At 44.1% G+C, this 25,270-nt stretch overlaps 1 protein-coding gene across 3 annotated transcripts in view; it reads right to left on the bottom strand.

The window, feature by feature from the left end:
• Positions 1-1,160: 1,160 nt before the first annotated feature.
• Positions 1,161-25,270, bottom strand: part of src (v-src avian sarcoma (Schmidt-Ruppin A-2) viral oncogene homolog) — a 47,634-nt gene continuing 23,524 nt past the window's right edge. For 2 of the 3 annotated variants that reach the window (XM_084184895.1, XM_084184896.1), the window contains exons 2-11: positions 12,862-13,093; positions 12,244-12,343; positions 6,549-6,647; positions 6,086-6,189; positions 5,030-5,179; positions 4,748-4,903; positions 4,200-4,456; positions 3,953-4,106; positions 3,643-3,774; positions 1,161-3,339 (exon numbers count right to left, since the gene is read on the bottom strand). In XM_084184895.1, the coding sequence (XP_084041021.1) occupies positions 3,131-3,339; positions 3,643-3,774; positions 3,953-4,106; positions 4,200-4,456; positions 4,748-4,903; positions 5,030-5,179; positions 6,086-6,189; positions 6,549-6,647; positions 12,244-12,343; positions 12,862-13,084 (1,584 nt within the window). In that variant the 5' untranslated portion in view covers positions 13,085-13,093 and the 3' untranslated portion in view covers positions 1,161-3,130. Of the gene's footprint in view, positions 3,340-3,642; positions 3,775-3,952; positions 4,107-4,199; positions 4,457-4,747; positions 4,904-5,029; positions 5,180-6,085; positions 6,190-6,548; positions 6,648-12,243; positions 12,344-12,861; positions 13,094-21,707; positions 22,078-25,270 lie in introns of those variants that run through there. The other variant, XM_084184897.1, reaches the window with a different exon arrangement.

Raw genomic sequence — 25,270 nt, 5'->3', positions numbered from 1 at the left:
CAAAGTATTGACTTTGGGGGGGTGAATAGTTATGCATGCTCAAGTTCTGTTTTGTTGTCTTATTTCTTGTTTGTTTCACAATAAAAATATTTTGCATCTTCAAAGTGGTAGGCATGTTGTTAAATCAAATGATAGAAACCCACAAAAAATCAATTTGAATTCCAGGTTGTAAGGCAACAAAATAGGAAAAATGTGAAGGGGGGTGAATACTTTCGCAAGCCACTAACTGCAGACAAACGCATCTTGTAGCCATCAATGAGCTTGCTGCACCTTTCTACTGGCACTTTGGCCCACTTTTCAGCAGCAAACTGCTCTAATTCTTTAATATTTGAGGGGTGCCTTCCACCAACTGCTGTTTTCAGATCTCGCCATAGGTTGTTGATGTTTTAGATCTGACTCTTCACTGGCAACTCCAGAACAGTCCAGCATCCCTTAACCATTCCTGGGTGCTTTTTGATGTGGGTGTTTGGTGTCGTCATCCTGCTGGAAAGATCCAGAACCTTCAATGGAGACACAGTTTTTGGACACTGGGTTGAACATTGGACAACAAAACACATGACATTTTGTATTGCCAATGAGCTCCGATTTTGTTTTATTGGTCCACAGAACATTTCCCCCAGGATTTAGGCTTGTTTAGGTGGGTTTTTGAGAAGTTCAATAGTGCTTTCTTTTGTCTCCTTCAGCAGTGGGGTCTTCCTATGTTCACCAATGACCAAATGAAGCATTCAAAGAAAATAACACCCTCCCTACAATCAATTATGGGGGAGGTTTGATAATGCTGTGGGTTTGCTTTGCTGTCTCTGATACTGGGGGACTTGAATGTGTGCAAGACATCATGAAATCAGAAGATTATCAAGGTGTTTTGGAGTGCAATGTTCGACCAAGTGTCCAAAAACTGTGTCTCTGTTAAAGGTTGTGGGTCATCCAGTACGACAACAACCACAACAAACACACATAAAAAGTAGAAAGATGCAGCAAGCTACAAGAACCCTTTGTTGGCAAAGGCTGTGCAACCAAGTTCTAGCTATGGGTGACAATTTTGTCCATGCCATTTGTCTTTATTTTCTAAAGTAAAATTGTAAACTTAAGTTTACAAAAATAAAATAGGTTCTGCAATGTTGAAAATTCAATAACAAGGTGGAGACCAAATCTATTTTTTTCAATTTCAACTTATTTTATTTGAAATAGGGAATAAGTTAAGAAAGGTGCAAGGGTACCAATATATTTGGCCTCAACTGTATGATTCAGTTTTGATAGCAGTTTAGAAATTGAGTTTTGACTACAGTTTTTGATAGCAGAATTAGAATCAGAGGCACCTTTAGAGGCTATATAAAAAGGCGTTCTCTTATTCTGACAAGATGAGGAGGTTGAAACCTGATGAAAGATTGTTTTCAACCATATGCCTCTGGCAGTTTCTGTCACCAGTCAGTCATTATATATATTTTTGATTGCAGAGTACCACGGAACCTAGTTTTACAGATAGATGGCCACAATATGAACAAAGTGTAAAGGTAAAAGTGGAACAAATAAGGATGATGTAATTATATAAAGACAATACACAACTTTCTTCACTTCATCACTGATCAGTTCCCCATAACTGTGGGATGTACTGTAGACATGATGGCCAGTGGTAGAATGATGCTGAAAACAGACTTACAAACCAAAAGTATCTTTAAAAATGAATAAATTAAAAACAGGATATATACAAAAATATTAGCATTAAGGATATTTATGTACAATTTCCCAATGACAGTGGATATTTAAAATGCCAATCCTCATATCTTCAGAATCATCTCTCCATCATTCCATGAAAACAAAACCACATTAATTACCTCCAAAATGACCAGCAGCTGCACTGATAACACTTTTCAAAGAATATATTGTGAAAGGTCTAATGGTTAGTCCTTTGCTGAAAATAACTGAAAACCATTGTAGAACATTGACTGGGTTTTAATCTGAATGTTTGAACAACCAAAGACTTAAAATCCATTCCTTAGATATGGGATGGAATACGGATGGTATTATTAGGTATGCAGTACACAAGTGTTTGAGCATGATTCACAAATAAGTTGATTATCATTGGAGTATATAATTACAGGGAAACGCTTATTGAACTTTGTAGTAAGAAAAGTTAATCAAGAGTAATAAAAATACACTTTAAACAATAGAAGAGAGTAGAAAAGAGTAGTTTTCATCATTGGCACAAAAACATTGCAGCAGGATTCATGGTGTCAGTCCTGAGAGGAGACTGTGTTCATCAGTAGGCTTTTTTTCTTCTTCTAGAAAAGTTGTAAATAGAGAATGCAAATAAACAAACAAACAAACAAATCATTCCCATCTCCTCTTCTTTAGGAGTGCCTGGAGAGGTGTTCCATGTATAGAAATTCTAATTCTATGGAAGTCTCTGCGTAGTCGAAGTCCCGCCCACCTCGGCCAACTCCTCAAGCTGTCAGTAGTATCATAAATGCTTAGTCAAGAATGGCTACAATGTAGAGGAGAAATGTTCACCTGAAATGCCTGTGGCCTGATAATAATGTCAAATATTCCAGTTAATCCAGGTTTGATAACAAAATTAATCAAAAACATAACATACAGTAAGTGATATCCTGAAAAAAATACCCCTCAGAGTTGCTTCTCAAGCAGTCTGTGGGTATATCTTGGAAGACAGTGTCCAGCATACCACAACAAGAAAACATCCTCAAACATGGAATCTCATTGTAGAGAGGAACCAATTGGGATAGGAGAAATCAGCTTCCTTTAGCCGTCTAAAGGTGTAGCTCTAAAGAGATGCATACAGTAGGTGGCTACTCATGTCAAATGTCCAATGATGCGTTTGGAGCTACCGCACAACGTCAATAGGAGCATATAGTAACTGACAGACATGAACACAACTCAAAATAAACCAGGAGATTCGTACTGTCCTTTTCAAATCAGAAGGATATCAATAAGATAACAAAATCATGATATCATCACAATGAATAATGATAATGATAGTCAGGAGTGTGTGTGTGGCCATTGGCAGTTCAGTTCCAGGTGCACAACAGAGGTCAGAGCATCAGAGGTTATTCTGGTTGTATCCAGAGCACTGTTCCACTCTTCCACCCTGAGCCCTGCTACAGACCCTCCAGTCCTACAGGTTCTCCCCAGGCTGGTACTGGGGCTCAGTGGAGGTGAAATAGTCTTCCAGAAAGCCCTGCAGGTACTCAAAGGTGGGCCGCTCCTCGGCGTCCTTCCTCCAGCAGGTCAACATGAGGTCGTGGAGGGACTCAGGGCACTCAGCTGGACAGGGCATCCTGTAACCACGCTCCACCTGGTCCAACACCTCCCGATTCACCATGCCTGGGGGAGGGAGGAGGGGAGGAAGAGGGAGATGGAGACAGAGAGAGAGGGTAAAGGGAGAGAAGAGAACACAAACATTAATATACAGGAACCATTCGCAGGCACAGAATGATGACCCCAAAGATACTGCGTCAACCTTCATGGTTTCAAAGGTTAACAGTGTCATCACATAGGAAGTCTTGCTTGCCAGCACTGTGTGTCTTCGGCAAGAAGTCAAGGGACGTGCTCTGAGAGGGATAAGCAATTCCATCACATATGGAATCTGTTCACTAAGTGACATTTTAGAAGAGTCATGGTAGCTACCTGGATATGGGACTCTGCCTTTGGTGGCCAGCTCGGTCAGCAAGACCCCGAAGGACCAGACGTCAGACTTGATGGTGAAGCGGCCATACAGTGCAGCTTCTGGGGCTGTCCACTTGATGGGGAACTTTGCTCCTGCAACAAGAAAGAGAGACACACATTAAACTAGAGAAATCTCAGTAATGTCTGAGGACAGCATTCCAATTTGTCTGAAAACCGAAAGATTAAGAGTGAGGTGAGTGAGACAAACAGGAGAGAGGTGATAGACAATAGAAAGAGAGAGATGGTAATCAGCGCCCTCTAGTGGTCTTACCCTGCCTGGCGGTGTACTCGTTGTCCTCTATGAGACGGGCCAGGCCGAAATCAGCCACTTTACACACCATGTTGTCTCCCACTAGGATGTTGGCAGCCCTTAGGTCTCTGTGGACGTAGTTCATCCTTTCTACGTACGCCATCCCTGAGGCAATCTGAAGAGGAGACACAGGTTTTGGTTTAACTGAAACAGACAGTGTGTGTGTGTTGGCACTTAGACAGTATTTACCATCTCTAAACTCTCTTACCTGTGAGGCCATGTCCACCAGCTGAGGAAGGCGGAGCATCTTGCCCATGTCTCCCTTCAGGAAGTCCAATAAGCTTCCTTGTCCCATGTACTCAGTAATAATATAGATGGGCTCTTCAGACACCACAGCGTAGAGCTGGACAAGCTTCTCATGTCTCAGCTTCTTCATGACCTGAGCCTCCTGGAGGAAGGCCTCGGGGGACATGGTACCGGTCTTCAGGGTCTTGATTGCTACCCGTGTCGTACCATTCCACGTGCCTTCACAGACGAAAGTTACACAGCTAGTTATGTCGTTGTAGTAACAATTGTCATCAGATCATGTTTTCAAAACTGTCAAATAACACCAACTGCCAAGGAATGTGTTTTTGATGCAATGATAAATGCACTCTATAGACATTCGAGGTCCTCTACATGGCAATACTCCCTGCTTTGTCTGAGTGGATCAGCTGGTTTAGGGAGTCGGCTGAAGATCAGAAGAATCACACTGATTCCTACAGTAGCTGATTAAATCCCAAAGACAGTAGTGATAGTGGACAGAGACTGTCTTACCCATCCAGACCTCTCCGAAGCATCCCTGTCCCAGTTTGAGGTCGAGGCGGAGGGAGTCCCTGGGGATCTCCCAGGCATCACGGGCCAGGCCCTGGGTCTGAGGCTTAAGTACGGGACACACCTCCGTCAGACAGTGGCACAGTCCGTCTGCATACTCTGAGAGGAAGGGAAGGGAAGAAAACATGGTGAGCTCCAATATCATCTTCTGGTAGTGTTACTGTTATTGGTTCTTCACATGTAAAGAGTCTCATTTTCTCTTCTTGTTTAGAAGGAATGACTTACTGTGGTAGTGAGCGACAAGCTGCTGTAGGTTGTTAAACTGAGTGCGTGAGGTGATGTAGAACCCTCCACTGTCCAGCTTCCTGATCTTGTAATGTTTCACGTTCAGCCCTTTAGTGTTGTCATAGTCCAGGACTGACAGACAGTAGGCACCTGGGGAGAGGAACATAAGAGAGGAAATCAGTAAAGAAAGCAAGATAACCTTGGGGTGGAAATATTGCTTCATCCTTTATTCTTCAATCCATTAGCTGATGCCTTTAGCGACTTCTCCTCTTCCTGGGTTCCAAGGGAAGAGTAGTTTGAATGTGTCCTTTTGCGTTCACAAGTTCCTTTCCCTTGTGACAGGTCCCACAAAAACTAAACTGTAGCCAGTCTGCCACCAGAGGGCAGCACCAGCCCAGTGAGCCAGCCTGATGAGTGAACTCAAAGCCCCACTGGGAATGCCCCCTTCTTCCCTCTCTGTTTGAACTAGGCGGTAGGGCCTGTGGTTGTCGAACGTTGCAGATAGAGATGTCATGAAAAGTGCCAACATGATTCCTTATTCTACATGTTATCTAGAGGCATGTTTGTTCCAATAACATATTTCTATCCGAATACTTGTTCCCCTCCATTGTGCCCTGCTGAACACGCCCCTGGCTCCACAATGACCTACTTCTGTCCCACTCAGTCACCGAGTCCTCCCCACTGCTCCCACTCAGTTACCGGCAGCGTAGTCCCCTGTAGCTCAGTTGGTAGAACATGGCGCTTGCAACGCCAGGGTTGTGGGTTCGTTTCCCACGGGGGGCCAGTATGAAAATGTATGCACTCACTAACTGTAAGTTGCTCTGGATAAGAGCGTCTGCTAAATGACTAAAATGTAAAAAAAAAAAAAAAAAAAAAAAAAAAAAACTGTGAAACAGCTACTTTAAAAGAACATGGTTACACAGCTACACTGCTTCATCCCCAGAAAAGGACAATGCCAATGGGCCGGCATTCCAATATGGTCTTAATTGACAGTGGAGACACTTTGGTGTAATCTGTGATGTGTTTCCACTGGAGATGCTAGGCTCAGACACTCACCTTTGGTGGTCTCGCTCTCTCTCACCAAGAACGTCCCTTTCCTGTTCTCCAAACCCAAGAGGAGCCGCTCCGAGTCGCGACGTGTGATCTTCCCAAAATACCACCTAGGGAAGAGAGGGGAGAGAGCACGAGACACAGGGACCAGGTTCAGAGGAGGGAGGAAAAGGTGTGGCTGTGTGAGAGAGAGAGAGAGAACCGCCCGTGCTGGCTTCTGAAAATAAGTGACTTAAACTCCTTCTGTGCATGCCCCAATCAAAGAAGTATTGCATTCTGATTACTGCCCCTTACCTGGAAGCCATAGGCAATCTGAGATGACTGGTAGGATAAAGGTGAGAAATGGAATCATTACAGAGGTTAATTTGTGTGTGTTATTATCATGTGTGTCTATGCATGTCAGCTTGTACAGTATGTACACCTTCAAGGTGCATTCCATTTACAATTAAATACAGAGAGAGAGATTTACTCTTCTGCCTGGATGGAGTCAGAGGGAGCCACATAATTGCTGGGGATGTAACCGCTTTCTCCCGTAGTCAGAGATCGAGCCAGCCACCAGTCCCCTTCTCTGTGGAGACAAGAACGGAACAGAATCTCACTGACGTTCTACTTTACACAGTGATTCTACTTCACATGGAGTGATTCTAAAGACAGTACTCAGTGAAAAACTAACACACATTCCTAATGAGTGGACTCAACAACAGGAGGAGATTACAGGGAGGTTTCCTGGACTGGTCCTAGGAAATCAGCCCTACAACTCCTAGGAATACTAATGGAATGGATCCACAGGGGATTCAAACACCAACGTGTACCATGACACCATTAACCAAATGCAGGGAAGTTATCATCATGTGAACAAGCTACTATGATGCGTTAGTGACATGAACACACTGGGACACACAAAGACAACAGAAGCTTCACTAACCTGCTGTTCAACTTTCTCCTAAATACAATTATGAAGGTATGCAATGGAGAAAAAGTTTGGGGAGATAGAGAGGAGATGTGAAGGGGGTGGGTGGGGTTAAAAAAAAGAGACAGAAAGCATGTTAGCAAAGCCGATTTGTAGAGATACAGTGTACAGAACAGAATCATTACAACAACAGTAGTTATCCACCATCCCCTCATCCCAACACTACAGCGGAAGCTTTAGGCCTAGCTCACCATTAAACCAGAAGTTAGTCTAAAACTTTTACATCAAAGCAGGATTTTCATTGATTGTATAGACAGAAGAGAGCTTATTTAAAACACAGAATAGAAAAGGTGATTCGAAGCACAAAAATGTGGTGTAGAACTAATATCAATATCAAGAAAGCATAATGATACATATCATTACATTGACATATTAGCCATTTAGCAGACACTCTTATCCAGAGCGACTTAAAGGAGCAATTAGGGTTAAGTGCCTTTCTCAAGGGCACATCGACAGATTTTTCACCTAGTTGGCTCGGGGATTCGAACCAGCGACCTTTCGGTTACTGGCCCAACGCTCTTAACCGCTAGGCAACCTGCCCCCCCTAAGCTACCTAAAGCTAAGACAATGCGTTTGGGTCATAAATGGGAAATAATAATGAAACATTATCGGGGGGTTCACTAGGCTTATGTGTTTGTCCTGGCAACACTGTAGGTCCTGTGTGGCTCAGTTGGTAGAGCATGGTAGAGGTTGGTAGAGGTTGGTAGAGCTTGGTAGAGGTTGGTAGAGGTTGGTAGAGCATGGTAGTGTTGGTAGAGGTTGGTGGAGCATGGTAGTGTTGGTAGAGCATGGTAGAGGATGGTAGAGGTTGGTAGAGCATGGTAGAGGTTAGTAGAGGTTAGTAGAGCATGGTAGAGGTTGGTAGAGCATGGTAGAGGATGGTAGAGCATGGTAGTGTTGGTAGAGGTTGGTAGAGGTTGGTAGAGGATGGTAGAGCATGGTAGAGGATGGTAGAGGTTGGTAGAGCATGGTATAGGATGGTAGAGGTTGGTAGAGGTTGGTAGAGCATGGTAGAGGATGGTAGTGTTGGTAGAGGATGGTAGAGCATGGTAGAGGATGGTAGAGCATGGTAGAGGATGGTAGAGCATGGTAGAGGTTGGTAGAGCATGGTAGAGGTTGGTAGAGCATGGTAGAGGACGGTAGAGCTTGGTAGAGGTTGGTAGAGGTTGGTAGAGGTTGGTAGAGGTTGGTAGAGGTTGGTAGAGCATGGTAGTGTTGGTAGAGGTTGGTGGAGCATGGTAGTGTTGGTAGAGCATGGTAGAGGATGGTAGAGGTTGGTAGAGCATGGTAGAGGTTAGTAGAGGTTAGTAGAGCATGGTAGAGGTTGGTAGAGCATGGTAGAGGATGGTAGAGCATGGTAGTGTTGGTAGAGGTTGGTAGAGGTTGGTAGAGGATGGTAGAGCATGGTAGAGGATGGTAGAGGTTGGTAGAGCATGGTATAGGATGGTAGAGGTTGGTAGAGGTTGGTAGAGCATGGTAGAGGATGGTAGTGTTGGTAGAGGATGGTAGAGCATGGTAGAGCATGGTAGAGGATGGTAGAGCATGGTAGAGGATGGTAGAGCATGGTAGAGGTTGGTAGAGCATGGTAGAGGTTGGTAGAGCATGGTAGAGGACGGTAGAGGTTGGTAGAGGATGGTAGTGTTGGTAGAGGATGGTAGTGTTGGTAGAGGATGGTAGAGCATGGTAGAGGATGGTAGTGTTGGTAGAGCATGGTAGAGCATGGTAGAGGTTGGTAGTGTTGGTAGAGGTTGGTAGAGCATGGTAGAGGTTGGTAGAGCATGGTAGAGCATGGTAGTGTTGGTAGAGCATGGTAGAGCATGGTAGAGGTTGGTAGAGGATGGTAGAGCATGGTAGAGCATGGTAGAGGTTGGTAGAGGTTGGTAGAGCATGGTAGAGGTTGGTAGAGGATGGTAGAGCATGGTAGAGCATGGTAGAGGTTGGTAGAGCATGGTAGAGGTTGGTAGAGGTTGGTAGAGGTTGGTAGAGGATGGTAGAGGATGGTAGAGGATGGTAGAGGTTGGTAGAGCATGGTAGAGGATGGTAGAGGTTGGTAGAGGTTGGTAGAGGATGGTAGAGGATGGTAGAGGATGGTAGAGGATGGTAGAGGTTGGTAGAGCATGGTAGAGGTTGGTAGAGCATGGTAGAGGTTGGTAGAGGATGGTAGAGCATGGTAGAGGTTGGTAGAGCATGGTAGAGGATGGTAGAGGTTGGTAGAGGTTGGTAGAGGATGGTATAGCATGGTAGAGGTTGGTAGAGCATGGTAGAGGTTGGTAGAGGTTGGTAGAGGATGGTAGAGGTTGGTAGATGATGGTAGAGCATGGTAGAGCATGGTAGAGGTTGGTAGAGGTTGGTAGAGCATGGTAGAGCATGGTAGAGGTTGGTAGAGCATGGTAGAGGATGGTAGAGGTTGGTAGAGGTTGGTAGAGCATGGTAGAGGATGGTAGAGCATGGTAGAGGTTTGGTAGAGGTTTGGTAGAGGATGGTAGAGGATGGTAGAGCATGGTAGAGGTTGGTAGAGGTTGGTAGAGGTTGGTAGAGCATGGTAGAGCATGGTAGAGCATGGTAGTGTTGGTAGAGGTTGGTAGAGGTTGGTAGAGCATGGTAGAGGATGGTAGAGGTTGGTAGAGCATGGTAGAGGATGGTAGTGTTGGTAGAGGATGGTAGAGCATGGTAGAGGATGGTAGAGCATGGTAGAGGTTGGTAGAGCATGGTAGAGCATGGTAGAGGATGGTAGAGGTTGGTAGAGCATGGTAGAGGATGGTAGTGTTGGTAGAGGATGGTAGAGCATGGTAGAGGATGGTAGAGCATGGTAGAGGTTGGTAGAGCATGGTAGAGGTTGGTAGTGTTGGTAGAGGTTGGAAGAGCATGGTAGAGGATGGTAGTGTTGGTAGAGGATGGTAGAGCATGGTAGAGGATGGTAGAGCATGGTAGAGGTTGGTAGAGCATGGTAGAGGATGGTAGAGGTTGGTAGAGGTTGGTAGAGGTTGGTAGAGCATGGTAGAGGTTGGTAGTGTTGGTAGAGTTTGGTAGAGGTTGGTAGAGCATGGTAGAGGTTGGTAGTGTTGGTAGAGTTGGTAGAGCATAGTAGTGTTGGTAGAGCATGGTAGAGGTTGGTAGAGCATGGTAGAGGTTGGTAGAGCATGGTAGAGGTTGGTAGAGCATGGTAGAGGTTGGTAGAGCATGGTAGAGGTTGGTAGAGCATGGTAGAGGTTGATAGAGCATGGTAGAGGTTGATAGAGCATGGTAGAGGTTGGTAGAGCATGGTAGAGGTTGGTAGTGTTGGTAGAGCATGGCGCTCGCAACGCCAAGGTTGTTCGATTCCCACGGGGGACCAGTATGAAAAATGTATGCACTCAGTACTGTAAGTCGCTCTGGATAAGAGCGTCTGCTAAATGACAAAAATTTAAAAATTTAAACACTATGAGTAAAGCTGCATCAGCTTCAGTGGCAGATATAATAATAATAACAACAACAACAACAACAACAACCCTCTATCATTCTATTGTTCTCAGCTCAGGCCTTCTAGGTCAACACTTTGTTATAGCTGCAGTATTGGGGGCTAACTAGAATAATATGGTCCACTGCACTTCTATTGATTAGAGCAAGCCTAAAATTTGTAAAAGCATCACGGATTGACTCCCCATGATTGGGTTACATTATCAGAATGAATGAACAGTCATTTTTATCATTTGAACACGTACATTTTAGTTATTTAGCAGACAGTCTTATCAAGTAATCAGTGCATTCAACTAAGGTAGAGGGAAAAAAGGGGCTAGTCGCAACAAAAGAAATATCAGCCTCCAAGTAGAAGCACCAGTGAGACATACAGCTGTGCTTTTGTGAATGAGCATGAGAAAATAGTAAATCTAGAACAAAAACCTGTCAGCTCACACAAAACAGATCCTTATTAAGGGAGCCTGTTCCTATGGTTACGGGCTGTACAGAGGGGGTTTGGGGGCAGAACAGCCAGCCAGCGCAGCGAGAGATCAGACATGCAGAGTACAGTGAGTGTGTGTGTGTGTGTGTGTGTGTGTGTGTGTGTGTGTATACAATGGGTGGGTCTAATCCTGAATGCTGATTGGTTTAAACCGCATTCCAGCCGGTGTCTATTCCACAAGTTACCACCAGCTAAATCTATGACGTTAAAATGTCTATTTACTCTGTTCCATCTGACTGCCCAATCCACTGTCTCATCAGCCCAGCCAGGCACTTTATAAACTTGATCTCCACTATAAAAAGCATCTAGACATTATCTCACATTTCTTTTAGACTAACATTTAGTTTTCAACGGCAGAGATTTGTGTAAACCTTCCGGTCTGTCTCTCCGACATTTGCAACATTGTTTCAATATTCAAATTCGATCTCCAGCTGTCACATAGTAATGAACGTGTCGGGACGAGACAGACAGGCAGGAAGCTTTTCTCAGCCAGTCGAAATCATGAATCAGCATCACTTTTATGGATATATACAAAGAAATATCAATAGAAAACAGGTAAAACTTAATGAAGTGCAGCTAGTTTGCAGTCTTTCCAGCTTCAGTTTGAAATGATTGTGTTAGCTGTGTTGTTGGCTAGCTCCTCTGAACAACAGTGTCTTGGCGAGAGAGCACATTTTCTATGACAGGTGAAATCGCACATCATTAGCTCATTGTTATGGATGTATCCAAATTAATGTCACTAGAAAACAGCTTAAACAAATGCAAATGCAGCTACTTTGCTGTTATTCTGGCTGCACTGTTTGACGTGACTGTATGTTAGCCGTAGTTGGCTAGCTAGCAAGCAAGGGATAAGAACATTGCCAGCCAGTATGGCAATAGAACAAACGACTGGGTCGCGTCTCCGGCAACCAAACGGATAGAAGGAAGAACAACCAGCCGGCTTGGGTAGCAACCCTAGATTTGTGTCGGGACTATCTTGTGGAAGGATGAAATAGTATGAATAAATTCATCAAAATAACGTTTTTAATGAAAATATGTCAATCATTATATAAATATGTTGGTAACCCGATGTATAAAAGTGATAATGCCCTCGAAGCCGGTGTTTGGAGGATATATTATATCCTCCAAACCCTGGCTTCCCGGGCATTATTACTAAATGTACGTGGGGGGGTATGGCTGTGTCTATCCCTGTAGGTGTGACATTATCCTCATCCCAGTGTGTGTGTGTGTGTGTGTGTGTGTGTGATGTTGCCTCACGTGTTGTTTACTATCTGTAGCCGCTCGCCCTTCCTGAAAGACAGATCGGAGGCAGTGCGAGACTCGTAGTCATACAGTGCCACGAATGTTGTCACTCCTCCTGTGGGGGAGAGAGCAGACAGAGACTTATCTCAGTGGAGAGGATCATGAAATATTAAGTGATATAGCAATACCATGTTTAAAAATACACAATATGTACAATTCATATATCCCGAATAAGCTGTGTTTCAAATTGTACTGAATAAGATTTGCATATACTACAGTAGTCAGTAGCATCGAATAAATGGCATCCAATGGAGCTCTATCCGTTTTATATAACAATTATTTCTTTAGTGAAATTAAATGATTTAAATGCTCCTCTGGGCGGCAGGCAGGTAGCTTAGTGGTTAAGAGCGTTGTGCCAGTAACCGAAAGGTCGCTGGTTCTAATCCCTGAGCCGACTAGGTGAAAAATCTGCCGATGTGCCCTTGAGCAAGGCACTTAACCCTAATTGCTCCTGTAAGTCGCTCTGGATAAGAGCGTCTGCTAAATGACTAAAATGTAAAATGTAAAATTTTTATAATTTATTTATATGCCATACTAGGTTATTAGTGGGTTATCTGGGCCCTAGTGTCTTACCTGCGAGTGTCCCTCTGTTAGGAGACGTGATGCTACTGGTGGACTCCGCGCCCCCAAACAGGGCCAGCTCCGGGGTATTGGTCATGGGCTGAGTGGGCTGGCGTGTCCCATCCACTGCAGGGCTCCGATTGGGTGTGAGGGTATGCTGGGCAGGGCTGAAGTTGTGGCTGCCGCCCCCTCCTCCCGAGCTGATGTCTTTGGGCTTGCTCTTGGTTCCCCCCATGGCCTAGGCCTATAAGACAAACAGAGAGACGAATAAGCTTCTGCAATTCAGGAAAAAATATATACTAAAGTGTATATTTAAATAGAACACAGTTCACTAGTTAAACCTAGTTCTTCTCCTTTCTACATGGATGGTAAAGGCTTAGAATAGCTACAGTATTTTTAGCCAACTACCCTCTCACACTAGGCCTCCCCTCCTAGGCAGCTTAACCGAGGGCAGGGCCAAGAGTGGAAACTGAAGTACATGTGAAGTCATACAGTTGCTACGTTTTAACCACAGCAATACAGTGTCATGTGCAGTAATAATACATGCTAAACCTAAGCTTGTAGCTGCCACTCCTCAGCTACCACTCAGCCACGGCTATGAGACCCTGCCCCACTCCCATCCTCCACCCCCTGCCCCCCCCCCCTCCACCACCTGCCTCCACACCCACCTATCCACAACTAAATACACAACCCAGCACAGCAAACAGAGAGGCTTCTTCCCCCCAAGAGAGATCATTGAAAATGAAATGTATGAAATGGTGTTACAGAAATGACAGAATGTTCAAGAACATGCTAAGAGAGCAAGAAATCAGCTACTAAAGTATATATGGACATGGATGTGTATGCCATCATGGCTTTCATCATGGCTTTGTGCCACTGTGTGGCCTCCAGTATTCAGTGGCAGAGCACATATTGTTCTCCGCCATCATGGTTTTGCAGTGGCACTACAACACTAGTCGATGGCAAAGGGCGTAGTCACGGTCCTCAGTTGATTTTACACCAATTAATGAGTCAGGCTCAATAGACTCCCTCCCAGTCAGATCAAAGGGCTGGTTGTACAGTATGGTACCCAAAGGGCTGGTTGTACAGTACCCAACCTAACCTCTTATTCACACCCTCCTACCACCCAGTGAATAGTGTGACTTGATGCCGTGTCATCGCTCGAGCTCATTTGCTCCAGATGAATGCTGTGATCATGTTGCCCAAGGTGACTCAGTCAATCTGGCCATGTGGCTACATATGGGCTCATAAACATAAAGGCATAATGACACATAAACATAATGGGCTAGAGTTCAATTGAGCATAAATATTTACATGTTGCTGAATCAGTGTGTATAAGTACTGTAGCAGCTGTAAACAGAACAGTTCTCTCTTGAGATAAATAAAGGAGATGTTCTCAATGAGAATAACCTGGATGAATAAAGGAGGCGTTATCTCAATGAGAATAACCTGGATGAATAAAGGAGGCGTTATCTCAATGAGAATAAACTGCAGTTCCACAAGAGATTTTGTCAAGAGTATACCAATGACATATGAGGAGTGTTTACACTATTTAACACACAATTAAAGGGATACTTCACAATTTTGGAAAAATCCCCAGTCAGTTGAACTCGTGGATACCATTTTTATGTCTCTGTGTCCAGTATGAAGGAAGTTAGAGGCAGCTTCGCAAGCTAATGCTAACTACCCATAGACTTCCAGTCATTGGACTAATGCTAGTTAGCAACTTCCTTCAAATTGCACGCAGAGACATAAAAATAGCCAAAATCATTGCCAAAATCCTGAAGTATCCCTTTAAGGTGCAAAGATCGCTTGAAGACTCTTGCTCTCTACTCCTCCTCAGCTTCCTGCCTGCATTCTTAGAGACTCCAGTTATAAACACATTAAGTATCTCAGTCTTCTCTAATAACAGCTTAGTGCACGGAAATCATTACACTATGTCCAGGATAATTTAGGGACTCAACCCACCACTACTGTCATGGATGGATATAGGCCTAGCAGTGGGGGTTTGCTTGGGATAGATACTAATTTGGAGAGAAGAGGCATGTTTTTTCAAAGTAGTAGTCACCTAAGCCCCAGGCTAGAAAGTGTCAATGTTGATTAGAAATTTGGTAATTACTGGTAGCGTCTCTTTTTGTTTTTGCTTGTCTGGGGTCAGACAGGGCTATGACCATAGAAATATAACCCCTAGAACAGACATCTCTATGGTTATGGTAGAAGTAGGTGGGCTAATGAGCCCTATGCTGAATCCACTGTTACCATTACTAGTGCTATTCATACTAATGAGACTACAACCAAGGGCTGTGACAGTCATGGAATTTTACATTTACATTTACATTTTAGTCATTTAGCAGACACTCTTATCCAGAGCGACTTACAGTCAGTGCATACATTTTCATACTGCATACATTTTCAAATGACGGTTATTGGTCAGCCAAATGACCGCGGGGGTTACCGTAATAACCTGTTGAATAGCATTCATTTTCCTTTTCTTTTTCGCAGAAACGGACTCAACCGCACAAATGCTCGGCCGCCCCGTCTTCAGTGAGCTGTTCACGCCACACAGTTAGGACAGTTATTTTATTTGCATGACTGCCTTCATCCATAACCGGCAGTTACACGGTTATTGTGCCAGCCCTACTACAGCTACTTTCAATCTTGTGGATCTAACTATGGAGTCAGTCAGTGTGTGGTAGTGGTCTCATTCAACAGACATGTGTCTTACTGGTAAGCCTGCTAAGCTAAAGCAGAGCAGCAAGGCTAGGCTAAGACACCAAGGCTGAGACAGCAAGGCTGAGACAGCAAGGCTAAAACAGCAAATCTGAGACAGCAAGGCTGAGACAGCAAGGCTGAGACAGCAAGGCTAAAACAGCAAGGCTGAGACAGCAAGGCTAAAACAGCAAGGCTAAAACAGCAAGGTTAAGACAGCAAGGCTGAGACAGCAAGGCTAAAACAGCAAGGCTGAGACAGCAAGGCTAAAACAGCAAGGCTGAGACAGCAAGGCTAAGACAGCAAGGCTGAAAAAATGTATGGCACACAAAGAAAAACACGCCTCTCTCAATTTGTGAGACCCATCCGTGCTTCACGTCTGTCAGAGGACACACACACACACCTGGCAGGCACCCAGCCTCTTGCTGCTTATCAAACATAGGAGATTCCAATGGATGGAATGTACACTACACAGCAGCAGCCCGTCTAGCTTGCCATCCTCCATCTTTCTCACACAAACATTTTCATGAGGGGGAAAAGCTGAACCAGCGGGGCTCATTACATTTCTAGCCCAGCCGGTGTCGGGGGGGGTGGGGGGGGGGGGGGGGGGGGGTGCTGGTGGTTAGAGCACGGGGGTCAATGAGGATAGAGAGGCGGTCCATATGTCACCCAAGGGTATGTCTGTACAACGGGGTAGTTCTACTGTACAATAGCTAACAGTCTGGCCAGGTTAGAGGGCACACACACTCGGGCAGACACAAAGAGGACGGGTGGCACAGCAAGCCGGTCTTTGTCTTTTGTGTGTCTCATCCACTAGACTGGTTGCATGGTTAATAAGCCATTTCCTCTCCCATCTCACCGTCTCACTCAGTCAAATAAACCCTTCATATTTCACACAACTGGCACTTTTATGATGGAGTAGTTATTTGAACGATATGTCGCAGGTATTTATTTAGTAATATACATTATCGCTTGTGAATATGCTGAAACCATGTTATTAGTGGCAATCAACGTAATTTCTCAATACTAAAATCAGCTTTAGACTATAGCATGCAATATATATAGCAACTTAAAATAAAACAAAATTTCATCCCATTAACATCTAGCCAGAGGTGTTCTATCACAATACTCCAAAACAAAACTCCAACAAAGCTTGTTTGTCAGATCTGACCAAACCTGACCAAATCTAGTCTCAGATAGCTGAGTGAAGTAAACATCAGATAGGTCTCTAAGTGTAGCTCAGTTGGTAGAGCATGGCGCTTGCAACGCCAGGGTTGTGGGTTCGTGTCCCACGGGGGGTCAGTATGAAAAATGTATGCACTCACTAATTGTAAGTCGCTCTGGATAACAGCGTCTGCTAAATGACTAAAATGTAAATGTAAGTCTTGGCTCTGGGGCATTCCACCCATCCTCTATTACACTACTGGTCAAACAAAGAAGTCTATTGTCAGCTCACACTCACAGCGAACCCTGCAATCAAACACAATATGCCTGATTCACATCATATACACTACCAGTCAAAAGTTTGGACACACCTACACCTAGGGTTTTTCTTTATTTTTACTATTTTTTACGTTGTAGAATAGTAGTGAAGACATCAAAACTATGAAATAAAACATATGGAATCATGTAGTAACTCAAAAAAGTGTTAAACAAATCAAAATATATTTTATATTTGCGATTCTTCAAATAGCCACCCTTTGCCTTGATGACAGCTTTGCACACTCTTGGCATTCTCTCAACCAGCTTCATGAGGTAGTCACCTGGAATGCATTTCAATTAACAGGTGTGCCTTCTTAAAAGTTAATTTGTGGAATTTCTTTCCCTCTTAATGTGTTTGAGCCAATCAGTTGTGTTGTGACAAGGTAGGGGGGGGGAGTATAGAGAAGACAGCCCTATTTAGTAAAATACCAAGTCCATATTATGGCAAGAACAGCTCAAATAAGCAAAGAGAAACGACAGTCCATCATCACAATACGGAACATTTCAAGAAATTTGAAAGTTTCTTCAGGTGCAGTCGCAAAAACCATCAAGCGCTATGATCAAACTGGCTCTCATGAGGATCGCCACAGGAATGGAAGACCCAGAGTTGCCTCTGCTACAGAGGATACGTTCATTAGAGTTACCAGCCTTAGAAATTGCAGGCCAAATAAATGCTTCACAGAGTTCGAGTCACAGACACATCTCAACATCAACTGTTCAGAGGGGACTGTGTGAATCAGGCCTTCATGGTCAAATTGCTGCAAAGAAACCACTACTAAAGGACACCAATAAGAAGAAGAGACCTGCTTGGGCCAAGAAACACAAGCAATGGACATTAGACAGGTGGAAATTTGTCCTTTGGCCTCGAGTCCAAATTTGAGATTTTTGGTTCCAACCGCCGTGTCTTTGTGAGACGCGGTGTGGTTGAACAGATGATCTTCGCATGTGTAGTTCCCACCGTAAAGCATAGAGGAGGAGGTGTTATGGTGTGGGGATGCTTTGCTGGTGACACTGTCTGTGATTTATTTAGAATTCACACTTAACCAGCATGGCTACCACAGCATTCTGCAGCGATACGCCATCCCATCTGGTTTGGGCTTAGTGGGACTATCATTTGTTTTTCAACAGGACAATGAACCAACACACCTCCAGGCTGTGTAAGGGCTATTTTACCAAGAAGGATGGAGTGCTGCATCAGATGACCTGGCCTCCACAATCCCCCTACCTCAACCCAATTGAGATGGTTTGGGATGAGTCGGATGGCAGAGTGAAGGAAAAGCAGCCAACAAGTGCTAAGCATATGTGGGAACTCCTTCAAGACTGTTGGAAAAGCATTCCACGTGAAGCTGGTTGAGCGAATGCCAAGAGTGTGTAGAGTGCTGTCATAAAAGCAAAGGGTGGCTATTTGAAGAATCTCAAATATAAAATATATTTCAATTTGTTTAACACTCTTTTGGTTACTACTTGATTCCATATGTGTTATTTCATAGTTTTGATGTCTTCACTATTATTCTACAATGTAGAAAATAGTAAAAATAAAGAAAAACCCTTGAATGAGTAGGTGTGTCCAAACTTATGACTGGTACTGTACATCCTAACCGAACCGTACTGTGCTGGCTCAGCCCTACTGTATGGTTTGAATCAGGCTGCACTGTGCCCATGCCCAAGACACTGTGCTTGCTATGGACCGAGGTCGACCACAATCTTGCGTGTGTTTTCATTTCTCTTCACACACCGCCTCTCCACAGATGACAGCCACCGGGAAATATGGAAATGGTTCATTAAAGTCATGAAGCGACCATCATGTTTGGGCGGGAAAAGGAAAAGAAAGAGAGAGAGCGAGAGAGAGAGAGAGAGAGAGAGAGAGAGAGAGAGAGAGAGAGAGAGAGAGAGAGAGAGAGAGAGAGAGAGAGAGAGAGAGAGAGAGAGAGAGACACAGAGACAGAGAGACACACAGAGAGAGAGACAGAGAGACACACAGAGAGACAGCGAGACAGACAGAGAGAGAGAGACAACGCAGAGAGAGAGAGTGCGAGAGAGAGAGATAGCAAGAACTATACCACCCAGATTCTGCCTTTCTTTGTGATAAACCAGTGAGGTCCAGTCTGTGCCTCATTGGGTCTAATAAGCCTGAGGTAACTAAGCACTCAGCACCTGCTCCACCCAATACGAGGCAGAAAGAAACCCAGCAAAATCCCTCTGGCAACAAGGCATGGGGGAATGATGGATTTGCTTAATTATGCACAAGAAACCGGTAACGGATTCCAAATCCTTCAAGTCTCATGGGCTTTGGCTGAACAGGGGAATAATCTTTTAATTTAGCTGCCGGTTGTCTTATGTATATTACGTTTTTTTCTCGCTCTCTTCATTTTTCTGTTTCTTCTGAAAGGATAACAAGGATCATCTCTGAATAAGAAAGTGAAACTGAGACAATTCAAAGGCTATTGTGTCATTCATCTATTTATGACGGTGCATTGTCTGAACATTTCCTATTAATTCAATAACACATTCATAACATTTCCCTGATGAATTCAGTTAGTGTTTCTGTAAAATAAATTTGAAGCCCTTTTTTACATTTACATTTTTTACATTTACGTCATTTAGCAGATGCTCTTATCCAGAGCGACTTTCAAATTGGTGCATTCACCCTATAACCAGTGGGTTAACCACTTTACAATTTTTTTTGGTTGTTGTTAAGGGGGGGGGGGGGGGGTAGAATAATTACTTTATCCTATCCCAGGTATTCCTTAAAGAGGTGGGGTTTCAAATGTCTCCGGAAGGTGGTGAGTGACTCCGCTGTCCTGGCGTCGTGAGGGAGCTTGTTCCACCATTGGGGTGCCAGAGCAGAGCAGCGAACAGTTTTGACTGGGCTGAGCGGGAACTATGCTTCCGCAGAGGAAGGGGAGCCAGCAGGCCAGAGGTGGATGAACGCAATGCCCTCGTTTGGGTGTAGGGACTGATCAGAGCCTGAAGATACGGAGGTGCCGTTCCCCTCACAGCTCCATAGGCAAGCACCATGGTCTTGTAACAGATGCGAACAGATTTTTGATCATTAAGCAGTCTTCATTTACTCATGAATAGTGGTTGTTTGTAACGCCAGGGTTGTGGGTATGATTCTCGCTGGGGCCACCCAAACAAATTTGTATGCACACACACTACTGTAAGTCGCTTTGGAGAAAATAGCATATGGCATATTATTATATTATGAAAGTAATAAAACAGCATACAGGCTTGATTCTATTTGTTCAGGCTAAGATTGAAACCCTATAGCCAACTATAATGATGATAGACTGTTGACTAGAAGTGAGAATGTTTAAGCCAATATTTACATAGTATTGCACTCTCATTCCAGTGAAAGGAGAACCACCTGTGGGAAAAAATAGACTGTTTTAAGTTCTGAGTCCCCCCCAAAAAAAGCTGTCATTGTGGCCTTGCTCTGACAGTCTGAGTCTGACATCAGTGGTGAAGTTTGACATTAAAGCCCCATCCTATCCACTAGCCTTCTTTCCGAAATGAAGAACAACAGATGCCAGACTGTTGGAGAGATACCCATCACGTTTGTACTGAGGCTCTTAGGCTCAGGCCAGGAAACACAAACATGTACTCTAGATGTGCTTCTTCCTTCTCTTGGCATGCAACTTATAGTACATCCAACCACACAGGTTCTAGACAACAAATCAACATACAGAATGACTCTGTCCTGTTACATAATAACATGTGACCTGCTTCCCAGGCTACTACCATTGTTATCAGCTGGAGACAAATCTGAGCCACAGGTATAGTCAACAGGGATGCTAAAGAAAAAATAGAGAGAAAGACTCATATCAAAAACTGAGGTACTGTACATTAAGTATCGACAAATCGGATCCTAGGTAAAATATCCCTGAGGCTTAGGTTTCATGTCATTGCTCAATGTTCTCATTTAAGCGGAAGGTACACATCAACTTCTAGAGAAGAAGTGGGTTGAGGGGGAGCAGGTAGACTAGCGGTTAAGAGTGATGGTCCAGTAACTAAAAGGCTGCTGGTTTGAATCCCCGAGCAGGGTAGGTGATGTGCCCTTGAGCAAGGCACTTAACCCTAATTGTGCCTGTAAGTCGCTCTGAAAAAGAGTGTCTGCTAAATGATTAAAATGTAAATTTAGGGGGAGGGCATCAAGTAAAACAAAGACTAGGCAGCATTAAACCTGAGGGGTACAATGACGCGAGATAGAGGAGTTAGCGAGCTAACTTTGGCGAACTCTGAGTTCAACTCAGGATAACAGTTGAGACGAAAGTGGCAACGAATCCTTCAGAACTAACCTGCTCTGGGGCTGGGTAACTCGGGGCTAATGCTGCATTCGTAACCAAGTGTGAGGTGTGAATTTACCAGTTGTGAAGTCGTAAATACCAGTTGGATGCATTCACGTGCTTTGATGTTGCATTTAACTGCCGAAAATGCTGTTATCATGGTAATTTCCTCAGCATTGTATCAATGAAGAGTTCAGCATTTGACTTGCTGGGATAATCCACGTGTGAAATGCAAGTGCAGTTACATGCCTGTCTGGAGGTAACGGCAGGTGGAGGATCAATATCCACCTTCATAACATTTTCAGACACACAGAATCCTAAGTAGATCTAGCTAGCATCGTAGTACACCCCTATGGGGCTGTGTCTGAAAAATTTACTAACCATAAAATCCTTGCTTCCTCCAGTCCTTGTTTCCTCCATTCCATGCTCAAAGTTAATTGGAGGAGGTCCGAGGGAGGGACCTTGGACCTCCTCCTCCAAACGCATTTTGAGAGGAATTGAAGAAAACAAGGATTTAATGTTTTCAGACGCAGCCCTGGATCAGGCCTTGGAAGTATTCCTTCATCTTAATGCTCTCTATGTGGCCAGGGAGGGCAGGGAAAGTGGGACAAAGCCTCCCACTTTCCCTGCCCTCCCTGCGTCACTGCCCACCAATCGCAGCCCTAATCCATCCGCTTGTTCTCCTCAGATTATCAACATCAATTCCGTAATCGCGTTCGGATATGCCGTGATGACATTCCATCTGGGGAGTCAGGACTAGCTGTAACCGAACATTGGTTGCAATACAATTTAAAAGGACCGGATATACCGGTTGTACTCACTGCAGGCAGCTACTGCCGCCGAGCACATATCTCATCCTGCCTAGACAAATCCATCTGCTGCAGTGTGCTAAATACGAGTAGGCACCCAACAGTAAATCTCCCCTACAGACGCCACAGAGCTAGGATTCAGTCAGAGAACTCATTAGGTAACTTAAGTCATGCTTATCCTGCTCAGACAGAGAGCTGCTCTGGTTCATAGCCCTTAACAAAGTTCAAGTACAGAATGAGGGTTTTTTGTTTCTTCCCACAAACAACATTTTTCTACTATTTATCTTTTATTTCCCTCTTTGCGTTGTTTGGAAGAGCCCGTCAGTCAGCATTTCACTGTTAGTCTATACCTGTTGTTTACCAAGTGACAAATAAAATTGGATTTGAAATGGCACGCAGTGTTTACACATCCCTCTATTCGATTCAGCCAACCTTTGTAACAGGACCTAGCCTACATCCATCATGCACACTTCCTATTCAGTAAGACATTAATAGGTGAATTATTACTGTGTAGTTTCAATGGAGTCCATCCATACACAATTTAACACTCTCAAGCTTGTTGTGTTCAAACTCTTTTCATGTGATACAGTGTGTGTATCAAGTCAAGCCAGGAACACTCTAGGCCAAATAGCTCTCCCATGTTTGGAAGGGCCAAAATGTAAACATCCACCCACAGTGAGAGGAGGACACTGGCTGCTAGTGAGTGCTGACCTGAGTACAGCAGGGCGGCTCGGTCGACACTCACCACAGGCTGTGTCAGCCCAGAAAGACAGAGAAAGAGACCCTGCTCTGCTCTCCAATCACTGAGAGACACCAGGTCAGGATGGAGAGTTAGTGGAGCCAATATTTACCTCTCCACACAGACACACCAGCCGTTGCCATGGAGGTGATTCCTCGCATTCCACAAGCAACGGCTCAGATGCACTTGTACACTCACACTTATTTGTCAGAGAAACGTGCAGAAAACGGCAGCAAGCTTCTCAGATAGAGAGAAAAACACAGTGTTCATCCTTTTCTCATGTTGACTCTTAGGAGTTTACTGTACTGTGGTTCTTAATAGGATCAGAGGCTGTGAGTCCTGATCCCTTTCACTGTTCAAGCGTGTGTGTGTGTGTGTGTGTGTGTCAGCAGCACTGATATTTCTGCTTTACCCAATCTAAGTTCATATCACTTACTGTTTTCAAAACAAAACATCCAGTCAGTGTGACCATAAAAGTCAGACTGCCCTCAAAAAAGGCTGAGGCTGGTTGGTCTTAAAACCCGGTCCCTCCACAGGCAGGTTACATTTTTACGACTTGAAAAACAACAAACGAGCCACTGGTCTGGCAGGGTTCCCAGGTCCATGGTTTTTCTAAAGGCCTGTTATCCCCAGTTCTTAATCTCACTGGAACACATATGAAATATTTTTGCAATTGAGGCTCAACTCGAAAATATCTAGGCCATTTTGTATTAGAGGGGATTCGTTTAGGGGACAGTTCCTGTGACGTCGTGGAGGGAGGGAGGGAGGAACGTTGTGGAGGAAGGGAGTGCTGAATGAACCAAAACAACAGAAGTGAATGTGAAGTCTCAAAGTTTTACCTTCACATCAAGCTACAAAAAGGTTAGATATTTCTCCCTTTTTCCATCTTTCCCTACTTTCCTCCTTTTGCAGTCTTTAATCATTTGTTTTAATTTAATTTTTAATTTTAGTCATTTAGCAGACGCTCTTATCCACAGCGACTTACAGGAGCAATTAGGGTTAAGTGCCTTGCTCAAGGGCACAGATCGATTTTTATCCTGGTCAGCTTGGGGATTCGAACCAGCGACCTTTCGGTTACTGGCTCAACGCTCTTAACCGCTCAGTTACTGGCCCAACACAACTTATACCACTCCACATTCTCCATGCTCCTATAATTCAGTCAAGTTACTCATTATAGGACACATCAAAATATTGCATCACAAAGTATCCTGTGACAAAATGAGAGTGTAGCGATAGCAAAGAAAAGCAACTTCTATCACACTCCCTGCAACCATGATTCAGAGACATAGCAAAGTCAGTAGAGGACAATTCAAACTATTCTGTGACAATCCTATTTGTAAGTCGCTCTGGATAAGAGCGTCTGCTAAATGACGTAAATGTAAATGTAAACATGAGAGAGTGTGGCAAGACGAGAGCAGAGCAGAGCTAGCAGAGTGCAGCATGCCAGTATCACTCCATCCCTGCAGTGAGCCTCCCAGCCCAGCCTGGCCCATCTGATCTGAATCACAAGTCCCACATCAGTCCACAGATTAGACCTCCATGGGCATATCAAATCCCATGTTAGACAGCACCATTTCCCACGCAACTCTGACTGAGCTGAGCCATAGGCCTAAATATATTCCATCCCAACCCAGACTGTGCTGTACCATTCCTAGTGGCTTAGAAGAGGCTCTTAAGAGACAGACATGGAGAATTAAGATAATTTCCTCAGCTTCGACCTGGTTAGCTTACACAAGTTTGGGATGTGGATCTGCTAAATATAACTCTTTCCGTTTCTGATGATGCGTAAAGATTTTGGAATTGAAAAACTAAAATTGGTCGACTGCTTAGAATCACAAGACTATGAAAGAGATAAATCCTAGGGTGCCAAAAGTGATCATCACTGCTGGACTAATAAAAAGGTAGCAAACCAAAACACTACTTATGTGGACAGCTTCAGAGCAGCAGTGAAGCCTTAAAAATAGGTTACAGTTTACAGAGGCTACTGTTAAACTGTAAGGAAGACACTGGGTAGGTGAGACAGCAGTTCATAATCTTGTTGTGTTAAAGGACAGCTTCGAAGTAGCCGTTATAACAGCAGTTGTGCCATTCCTATACGTGAGACATGACAGTTATAAGAACAGTTTGTTAGGTTACAGTTATCTTGTGAAACCGTGTTTATACAAAAGCGTGTTCGGTTTCCTGGCCTTAGGATTCATGGCTGCTATCTTGGCCATATATCTTCAGATAAATAGAGACTGAAGCAAGCAACCCAAGCCTAAGTCACTTTCTCCTGCCTGAAAGTTAAGGATCTTAAAGGGATGGTTCATCAAAATATTTAACTGACCTGTCTCTTTAAGCATCTGGGCCTCAGCAATGAAGTGACTGCACTGCAGTGACCTTTGTGTGTGAATAGT

The sequence above is a fragment of the Coregonus lavaretus genome, assembly GCF_964263955.1.
Source record: "Coregonus lavaretus genome assembly, chromosome: 20".
Classification (NCBI taxonomy): Eukaryota; Metazoa; Chordata; class Actinopteri; order Salmoniformes; family Salmonidae; genus Coregonus; species Coregonus lavaretus.
The sequence above is the reverse complement of the archived record's forward strand: the minus strand, read 5'-3'. Positions and strand labels throughout refer to the sequence as shown.